This window comes from Gallus gallus, chromosome 23 (genome assembly GCF_016699485.2).
Source record: "Gallus gallus isolate bGalGal1 chromosome 23, bGalGal1.mat.broiler.GRCg7b, whole genome shotgun sequence".
NCBI lineage: Eukaryota > Metazoa > Chordata > Aves > Galliformes > Phasianidae > Gallus > Gallus gallus.
Genome location: NC_052554.1, coordinates 6,166,001 through 6,176,016, shown reverse-complemented (window position 1 = coordinate 6,176,016; position 10,016 = coordinate 6,166,001). Strand labels below are relative to the sequence as shown.

Sequence of the window (10,016 nt, the reverse complement as noted above, 5' to 3'; positions counted from 1 at the left end):
CGCGTCCCAGGCTGTCAGACAACGATTGACCCCAGGATTGTTCCTGGGCAGTGGGGCGCAAAGCAGGAGTCAGATACAACTAGGGCATCCCCTAATGTTCCAATTCATTGCCCCTTGCTACCCAGAGGCAAGCAGGGGCAAGGGAAGAGGAGGAGTACCTCCACGTACCGGTCCTCCGCCTTTTGTCTCAGGAGAAGTGGTGCACCGAGAGGCCTGAGAGAAGGGGGAGAGAAGGTGTGGCAGTTGCACCGCCACAGTTGACACAGGCACTCCAGGCTTTAGGTAACAACTGTCCAGGAAGTCAGAACACCAAACCTTCCTTCCAAATGAGCCCAACACAGAGTTTTACTGAGCAGAGAGGGAGGAAGCAGCGTGCAATTTGAGCCTTGCAGGTGGGCATCCTTCTGTGCCAGAAGTTCTTTGTCCTCTTAATAGTGAAGGGAGTGACGTGTGGAATCAAACTCTGGAACCCACGTAAGGTTACAAAGCAGGTACGCTCATTACGGCGCCGGGTGCGGGGGGGGATATCTCCTCCTAACTCGCACACAGAGAAAAGCACTGGTTACATACTTACAGACATAACATCCACATATTCATTACGTTCCACAAAAATGGGCTGGAATTCTGAGAAACTATTAACATATTGTCCCACCCTCTTGAGCACGCGTCCTAAAAATGTGGTGGGGGTCTCTGGCGGTCAGTGGATGAAGGCTCGTAGTCTACCTTGCTGTGAACTTCCGACCTTTTAAGGGGGGGTAGCCCGAACCAGCTCCTACTGGCGTTGCGTTGAGCTGAGACATCTGTTTCACCGTCCCATCTTCAACAACAGGAGCCTATTCTACTTTCTCATCGTTGTTTGGCAGCGAGTTTCCGTGGACTCTGCATTCTCTTCTTGAGCTTACGTGTCTGCAAGCATCTTGTCCTTCAGCGTGAATCCACTCCAGTTCTTTCCACAATATGGAAAGGCTGTCCTCATGATTCAGGAGACAGCTAGGGCTGGGGAATGGATGCATGGCACCTTAACTCTGACCAGCAAGGAAATCAGGAGAACGGAATGCATTCACTGCCAACTTCTACCGGCTCAAATCTGCTTCAAGACTCATTGCAAAGTCTCAGCTAGAAAAAGGATCACCTCAGTGTATCCAAGAAAAAGAGCAGCGCTTTTTGGGTTGGTTGGTTGTTTGTTTTATTGTGGGTGGTGTTTGTTTGTTTGTTTGTTTAATATACCACAAGACTATGCAGTTACACTGTCAGTCACCTCAGAGTGTTCCCAAAGGAGCTCATCCACGTCCTGCACACACCCCACCTGAACATCAAGTGGAGCAGGGGGTAGTCCTGCAGATGGAGTAACGCAGGAATTTTGACAGGATGTTGCTGCATGATGGAATCTCTGCATCCACTTATTCATCAAGTATCCAGCAGGAGAGCACAGAGCTCCGGAGGCATCGTTGTATCCAGTTCATCATCTGAAACCTCCGCAACCAAATTGGATGGGACCAGTCCTCTTGTGCCATCTGTCAGCTCTCCCTGAAACCAGCCATTCTCATCCACAGCTCCAAAGACGTTAAGGTGTTGTCCAGCGGTCAGAGGAAGCTCGCTTTCTGGCTCCTCATTAGGACCCTCAACAGGATTGTAGCTATGCTGAGCTAAGAATCTTTGAAAAGTTGCTGATGCTTGTCCCAGAGAATGCAGGGTGAAGGACAAAAGCTCTGCTGCTGGTTCTCCGCTCTCACTTTCAGGGCCGTCCCCTGACAGAAAGCAGCACTCAGGACTGTTCCCGTGGACCTCTTTCATGGCTTTGAGTTCAAGCTCCAAGTCTTCCAGATGACTTTGAAGACCTTTGGCCTCTTGGATGGCAGAATGGAATGCAGTGGGACGATGGCTGAGATTCTTCTTTGATGGGGCAAGAGTCTCTTCGGCTGCCTCTCCCAGCTCTGTTCTGCTCTCGTCTCCAGTTGGAACTCTCTCCTAGTTGGTATCAGGATGAGCCTGCTCTGCTGCTCTCTCTTCTCTCTTGCACACTCTGTGAGAATGAGTTTCAGAAAGCACTACTCACTGACAGGAAATAAGGGGAAACTTGAAAGACTTGGCAATGTAAGTCCTGGCCGTGTACTGCCAGCAACTGATCTGGCCGCCCAGGATCCTGGCACCACAAATGCTTCGTTGCCAAATGCAGCAATAAAGTGTTCTGGGGAAAAGCCAACTCACACGTATTTTTGGCACATCCATATCACAGCACCACAGGCCAGCACCAGCGCAGACAGCAGCACAGCTGAGAACAGTACCATCGCTGCGATGTGGCGCCTTCGCGCAGATCTGCCAGCAGCAGCCTTTGTGCTCGTCCCGGCATTCATCCCTGGGAGAAACGAGACAACATCCCACGTTACCCTCACCTGCGCTACAGATAACCTCTCAGTGTGCTTCATGGACCCAGGAGATTTTCATCAGTGGGTGCCTCTGCCTCTGACGCCCAGGCACCAGAGGACAAGAAGGACTGCTTCCACCTCTCGTTGGGTAGGGAGAGGCCGCACAGGCACTGCCCGTGTCTTCCTCTGGGCCGAGGGCTGGGGCTGTGCCCTGGGGTCTGGGCTTTGTCTGTGGGAAGCACTGCAGAGCAGAATCCCTCGCACTTTCCCCAGCGCATGCGTCCCACGCTCTCCCGCAGGACACCCCCCCCCGGCTGAAGGTCGGGCTCCAGCCAGCACAGGGCACAGCCGGAGCCAGCCCAGGGGAGAAACACTCCTGCACAGGACCCCGCTCATCGCCCTCGGGTGGCTTTGCTCCAAAAGGGCAAAACTCACCACTCTCTGGGAACTGGGAGTGGTGGGAGCTGAGCAGCGTCACAGAGGCCTGTACGTACCTTCTCCGGCACACTGCTGGAACAACTCTCCACACCCCACTGAGGTCAGCCGTGTTCAGAGAGCCATCCCTGGCTTCTTTTACACGTGCCCTGTGCTCACACGCTCAGGTTCGGCTGCTGACCTGGCGTGCAAGAGCAGGCAGCAAGAGCCTGCAGGCACACAGTGGCTCTGGTGAGTGACACCAGAAATTACCTGGCATGACAGTTGTTGGCGCTGCCTGCGTTCCTCTGCCCGAGACTGGCAGTGTGGGATGGCTGCCTTCTTCCTGCAGTGCATCCTGCTCACTTTGTTGGTCAGTTCCTTTAGAAAGAAAGCAGGGCAGTAGGATTGGATGTGATGTGCTCTCATCGGGAACTGAGCTACTCCAGTCCCGCGCTCAGGCAAAGCCTGCTGGTCCCAGCCCCACAGATCCACTGCGACCCCCTCCGTTGCCCAAGGGCATTTGGGCCCTCCCAGGAATTGGAAGGTGCCAACCCTCTCACGCCTCTCGAGGAATCAGCTCCTATGCAAGGCCCTCACACCCTGTGCTGTGAGCGTCACCAACCATCACGTTCCACCCATCACAGGCCAGGCATCTGCAGGCTGAAATTCAAGCTCAGACAGAAGCGCCTTCAGAATCAGCATCCCACCTTGTTTCCAGCATTAGCAAAGGCATCCCTGCTCGAGATGCTCCTCCTGCCTTGAACTCGCTCTAGCTGCACAGAGGGCTTTGTATGAGCAGAAGCACAGCACTCGCCAGTTGCTGCCATCTGGCTGCCAAAGCACCTCTGACAAGTAATGGTCGTGCTGGGGGAGCAGCTGCCCCCGGGCCTTGGCTGGATGCAGAAGTGGCAGCAGACCATCTCTGGTGCTTGACAGTGCCTGCAAGGCGCTACATGGAACACCACCGCAGCACGGCTCTGAGCGATCCCTTCCTGCTGTGCAGGCTACAGCTTGTCCACACACATACATCAGACCTCAGCTTCCCAGGTCTCACAGTGAACAGACTCAAGTATACCCACCACGCGCTGCCTTCTCCATTTCCTTCACCAGTTCCTTGAGGAGACGGGATGAGCCCTGGGAGTATTTTCCTCTTTTGGATTCATCCTTTCCTTTTTCCGGACCTTAACAGAATGCATGAAGTTAAATATCACGTGCATGAGGTTTTGAAGACCAGCAGTGAGTCAGTGAGACAAACTACTCACCGCTGGGATTCCAGCTGGGCTCCAGCGCAGGAGGAAACGCATGACCGGGCAAAGCCCTCCCTGGGGGCACTCCTGCAACCAAAGACCCATGAAAAGTTTCAGTCATACGCTACAGCATCACTGAATAGCGGAGCATACGGGGGATCGTGCCATGAAATGGCACTGAAATGGGCAGTGAAAGCTCTCCAAGGAATTACAAAGCCAGGACATACCCATGCGATCTGCTGGAGTTTCAGTCCCAGAGCTCAGAGCGGAACCTGGATCACCTCCTCCAGTCACATCTGCAAACAAACGCAGGACAGAGCAACTCCCATTAAACATCCTTCCAGTCAGAATGACACAGGATGCAATTAAAGCTGGGCATTCCTTCACGACACCATTCTCTCCCTTCCACACAGGAGCACCTCGGAAACAGTTCCTGGGTGCCTGCAGGGGCACCACCATCATACAGAACTAACCCCGTGTGGAACTGCCCAGAGGAGCGCCCGCCTGGAGCTCACCCCAGCTCTAAACTCAACTGCATGGACTGGGTTAAACCTAGGCTTTGGTGAGCCGCTGCCTGGAGACACAGCTGTAATCAAGGACAGCGGAGAAACGTTCCCATTGCACGTGCCCATCTCTCTCTCCCTTACTGAGCTGCGGTGATGGAAGGGGCTCAGGTAATGACATGGGGGGAAAGTTCCAAAGCTGCAGAGAGGCCAGGTGACCTGCTGGCTGGTATTCCACAGCTTTCCAAATACTTTCTCCAGGCCGTGGGAGACAATTCTCAGGGACCTCATGGAAGAACATTCGGCCCCCTGGAATTTTCTTACTGGGAGACCTCGCAGATACAGAGACAAAGCCAACGCAACGCTGACAGCACGGAGCACCCAAGAAACAACGACCACCCATGCTTCTCGGGGAGAAGAACCCGCTGGCCGGTGAAAAGCGCAACCCTTGCTGAACTAGCCCAGCCACAAAGGAACAAATATCGAGGACGTGAAGCCCGGCTACTTACCTCCAGCATCCCCTTCAGGCTCAGAGGCAGGATTCTGTTCTGCTGATTCACCAGCAGGGCCTGCAGGCACAAGTGTAATCAGACACAGGTGAGGAGAGCTTCCAGCACACGTGGGGGCCTCCTTTTCCCTGAGTGGGGAAAGGTGGGCCAGGGAATGCCACGGCCCAAATACGAAGGTCTGGGCTCTCTCAGCTGAAGAGGGGCAGTGGTAACCTTCCCACTGAAATGTGGCAGCTACTCCGAGTAAAGAAATACTCATGGCTCATCTGTGCAAGCCCTTCAAGGCACAAACAGGCTTGGAAGACCTTGAGAGGGTCTTAAGCAAAATTGCACGCAAGTAAACTATGGGAGCATGAATGTTTCTGCCTCCAAGGAAACAGACACTCACAACTTACCTCTGGGTTGTCCCAGAGGCACAGGCACAAAATCCGGATCCAAACGATCATCCGAAAAGGGAGCACCAAGTTCATCACCTGGAATCAAGAACACATGAAAGAAGGTCCCATTGGATGGTGTGATCTCCTTCTCCCTCAGTAACTGGATGTTGCTGGGCCGTGGAACGGGACGGGGGAAGGACTCAGGTCACGATTCCCAAAGTTGCAGAGTGGCCAGGATGACCTGTAGGCTGGCACCTGGCAGCGTACACAATACTCTCTCCAGGCCATGTGCCACATCCCTCACGGACCGCATGGAAGAAGATGCAGCTCCTGGGGGCTTTCTTACTGGGAGGCCTCCAATGCACAGGAAGGTCACACTGAAGCACTGGAGGAAAGCACGCCTGTCTCTTCCTCTGGGCTGTGGGCCGGGGCTCTGTGTTGGAAACTGGGATTCATCTACGGGGAGTACCATGAGCCTGGAGCAGAAATGCTCACGCTTCTCCCAGCACACATCTGCCAAGCTCTCCCCAGGACATCTCCCACAATGAAGGCCGTGCTCCAGCCAGCAAGCAGCAGAGCCATGGCCCGGCATGGCTGGAGCCAGCCCTGGGGAGCAGCGCTGCCACGGGCTCTTGCCCGGCTCCTGCGGTGCTGCCCATCGCCCCCTGCCCAACACCACCCCCCATGGAAGGCCGGCCCCAGGGAAGTGTGGCACAGGGCCGTGGGGACACAGCCTGACTTCTTGCCCCCACTGCTGCTCAGTCCGTGTCCCATCTCTGCCCACCCACCTGCTCCCGGTGCTCGCCACGGAGCAGCACAGGTCTCCCGGAAACACATGGCCATCAGTAGGAGGAAGAGGACAAAGCGGGCAGGGGCCATGGCTCCCCACACTCGCACCATGCTTCCAACACCACCGCTGCAGCCACAGTGAGCGTCGCACAGAGCAAAGCCTGCGGCACAGGTCAGCGTCGCAGCCAGGCCTTGTGAGCTCACGGCACAGCACCGCACAGCCATTGGACGGGGCATTGTGACCTCACGGCTCCGAGATTCCGGGTGGCGGCTCCCCGCGGGCTGCTGCTCTTGTGATGTGCTGCACCAGGGCTGCGTGGGGCCCGTGCTTACGTCATAGAAACGCAGAATCATAGAGCGGCTTGGGGTGGAAGGGACAGCAAAGAGCTTAGAACCCCAACCCCACTGCCGTGGGCAGGGATGCCACCCACGGGGTCATGCTGCCCAGAGCCCCACCCAGCCTGGCCTTGAACACCTCCAGGGATGGAGCATCCACAGCTTCACTTGGCAAACATTTCTAGGGCTTCAACAGCCCCAGGAGGGAATTATTTCCAGCTCGGTGCACCCATGACACCTCAGGCCATTGGGGAAGAGATGCAATATGGAAATGGGGCCTGGATCAAGGATGCTATTGCACAGGTTATCCATGCTTGTCAAACGTGCTGCAATTAAGCAAGCCAAGCGGATAAAGCCTCTCCAGTATGGAGGATGATGGCTGAAATACAAACACGGGGAAGCTGACCTTCTCACAGACCTGCCAAGTCAAGTGTCACGTGCTTACGTTTTTGTTGATAGATCTGCAGTTTCATCTGTTTTCCTTCAGTTTTCCAGCACCTTGGCTAAGGACATCCCCTTTCCTGCACCAAGTATATTTCCCACACGTAGCTTGCTTCCAAGCCTGCATTTAGTAGCAGAAATTGAAGGCTTGCTGCTTGGCACCTCCCATCACCAAAGTCCCCCAAAGTGAACTCACTGCTGCTGGCAACTGGACGCTTGGTGCCGAGAGGACCGTCACCTGTGGGGTCCCACCTGGGTCTCCAGAAGCTGTTGCACTTTTGGAAGCAGAGCATCCAAATACATTGTCTATATACATCCAATACAGTGTCCATACAACACTGCCATTGAATCAGAGCCCGCCACTTTCCCTATGACCAGGCAAAGTGCGTGAAGGCAAGCTGAACTGCTGAACCAGGCACCACATGGGGCTTATGTATTTGTGTCAAAAGACAGCATACATTTTCTCACTCATCTTGTCTGGCTACCTGGTGACAATAAGCCCTGCTTAGTGCTTATTTCAAAAGGGCAGCAGGTCCTCGCTGGCCACGTGCAGGGGCTTCTCAGCCACATATGCCAGCGAGGAGTGGGCACAGCCCGTAGAACAGCTCCTGGTGGTATGTTTTGGTCACAGAGCACTGCAGCGCCCGGAACAAAGCCAGCAGCAGGCAGATGAGAGTGAGGCAGATGTGGGGAAAAAGAGGGTGGAGAATGGGGCGGGTCAAACATGCCCCTACCCCATAGTGGCACGCACACACGCCGTACAGAGGGGACAATCAGGATCAGCTGCACAGCCATGGTCACGCAGGGCAGCGGGAGAGCAGGAGAGGGGCACAGCAGGAACGCAGCAGCACAGACCGGGCCTGGGCCCGCTGCTCCAGGGACACCCGTCCCTACAGAGAAGCTTCCCAGGCAGTCTCAGTGCTGACTGACCCTCTGGCATTCAGCGGGCCAAATGGAAGCAAAAATAACAAGAAGAATCAGACTTAGTTTTCAATAAGAAAGATTCTAAAATGGGACTTCACTTCTTAAGTTCTTTACTACGAATAAAAGCACAAGTCTACCCTAAATATAGCACTATTAAAATGTGTATACTTTTTTTTTTTTTTTTTCCCCCAAAAAATAAACCTACAACTGCTGATACCTTTTCTCGCATGTCAGGTGGAGCTGGGGCTGCAGCAGCCCTGCCTCTTCCCAGTCATGCCTGCATTGGAAGGGTCCTGGAAAATCTCACAGAATCATAGAATGGCCTGGGTTGAAAAGGACCACAATGACCATCGAGTTTCAACCCCCCTGCTTTGTGCAGGATCGCCAACCACCAGAGCAGGCTGCCCAGAGCCACTTCCAGCCTGGTGTTGAATGCCTCCAGCGACGGGACATCCACAACCTCCTTGGGCAACCTGTTCCAGTGCATCACCACCCTCTGGGTGAAAAACTTCCTCCTAATATCTAACCTAAACCACCCCTGTCTCAGTTTAAGACCATTCCTCCTTGTCCTACCACTATCCACCCTCAAAAACAGCCGTTCCCCTTCCAGTTTATATGCTCCCTTCAAGTACTGGAAGGCCACAATGAGGTCCCCCTGGAGCCTTCTCTTCTCCAAGCTAAGCAAGCCCAGTTCCCTCAACCTTTCCTCATAGGAGAGGTGCTCCTGCCCTCTGATCATCTTAGTGGCCCTCCTCTGGACCCGCTCCAACAGCTCCACACCCTTCCTCTACTGGGGGCCTGTAGAGCAAATAAGTATACGGATATAAGAAACTATCGCCTTTGAAAAGGAATAATCAGAGATGAACAGGAAGCTTACCCGTGTCCTGGGCTCGCCAAAAGGGCTCCAAGAGGAGTGATCTTCAGAGAGCAATCCTTCCTCCGTGGCAGTCAGCCCTTAAATGGGGTTTAGGAGAGGTGGAGCCTGGCTCCACCCCTTCCGGTCACACAGGTGGAGTTGCAGTTCAACAGTTCTCATACAGGGCCCCACGCCTGGGTGCAGTACTCCAGATGGGGCCTCACAAGAGCTGAGTAGAGGGGGACAACCACCTCCCTCTCCCTGCTGGCCACCTCTTTCTTAACGCAGCCCAGAACACACTTGGCCTTCCGGGCTGCCAGCACACACTGCTGGCTCACGTCCAGCTTCTAAAATCACACAACGCTGGAATGGATGTGTTGCGTTGTGTTGCATGGCTCCCTGAAGATCACAGGACCACTGGATTTTTGTACGTTGGAAGTGTCCTTGAAGATCACAGAACAATAGGATGGCTTGTGTTGAAAACGTCCCTGAAGATCACAGCACAGTAGACTATCCTTGGTACACTATCATTGGTAGAGGGCCTCGAGGATTTGGCAGTACCTCCCAACCCAGAGGAGATGCTGGTCATAACCTCCACCACCTCTCTGGGCAACCCGTCCCAGGGCTCCCCCACCCTTACCGTAAAGAAGGTCTTCCACATGTTTGCATGGAACTTTCCTGTGCTCAAGTTCTAGGCCACTGCTCATTGTCCTCCGCTACGCACCACCGAGAAGAGCCTGGCCTCATCCATTTTCCTGATTAACACTCGCTTTGAATCTCTAGTTATAGGGTCTGAGACGATGGAGATCTGACGGCTACTTTTCCATACCAGTCCCCTCAGCATAGCAAAATCTTATGGTTCTTTCTACCAGTTGTGGCAAACCCCAGAACTTGCTGGACTCACGGATTCCACGCTACCCCACCTGAGCCGTGATTCGTGTTCACAGAACGGCGTTCCAGGCTGTCAGACGACGATTGACCCCAGGATTGGTTCCTGGGCAGTGGGGCGCAAAGCAGGAGTCAGATACAACTAGGGCATCCCCTAATGTTCCAATTCATTGCCCCTTGCTACCCAGAGGCAAGCAGGGGCAAGGGAAGAGGAGGAGTACCTCCACGTACCGGTCCTCCGCCTTTGTCTCAGGAGAAGTGGTGCACCGAGAGGCCTGAGAGAAGGGGGAGAGAAGGTGTGCAGGTTGCAGAGCACCGCCACAGTTGACACAGGCACTCCAGGCTTTAGGTAACAACTGTCCA

At 54.4% G+C, this 10,016-nt stretch overlaps 1 protein-coding gene across 6 annotated transcripts; it reads right to left on the bottom strand.

Moving 5' to 3' along the window:
• Positions 1–320: 320 nt before the first annotated feature.
• LOC121107464 lies at positions 321–8,985 on the bottom strand. 6 transcript variants are annotated; one of them, XM_046903688.1, is made up of 13 exons: positions 8,787–8,985; positions 7,182–7,260; positions 6,990–7,106; positions 6,452–6,569; positions 6,208–6,369; positions 5,438–5,515; positions 5,043–5,102; positions 4,258–4,326; positions 4,046–4,117; positions 3,863–3,964; positions 3,054–3,161; positions 2,209–2,356; positions 321–2,023 (listed from the first exon to the last, which is right to left on the bottom strand). In XM_046903688.1, exons 5-13 carry the CDS (start codon positions 6,317–6,319, stop codon positions 1,969–1,971), a joined length of 804 nt encoding a protein of 267 aa, XP_046759644.1. In that variant the 5' UTR covers positions 6,320–6,369; positions 6,452–6,569; positions 6,990–7,106; positions 7,182–7,260; positions 8,787–8,985; the 3' UTR covers positions 321–1,968. The 6 variants fall into 6 exon arrangements, with proteins under 6 accessions (XP_046759644.1, XP_046759643.1, XP_046759646.1 ...); XM_046903687.1 differs by having other exon boundaries at positions 6,208–6,569; XM_046903690.1 differs by lacking the exons at positions 6,208–6,369; positions 6,452–6,569.
• Positions 8,986–10,016: the final 1,031 nt, after the last annotated feature.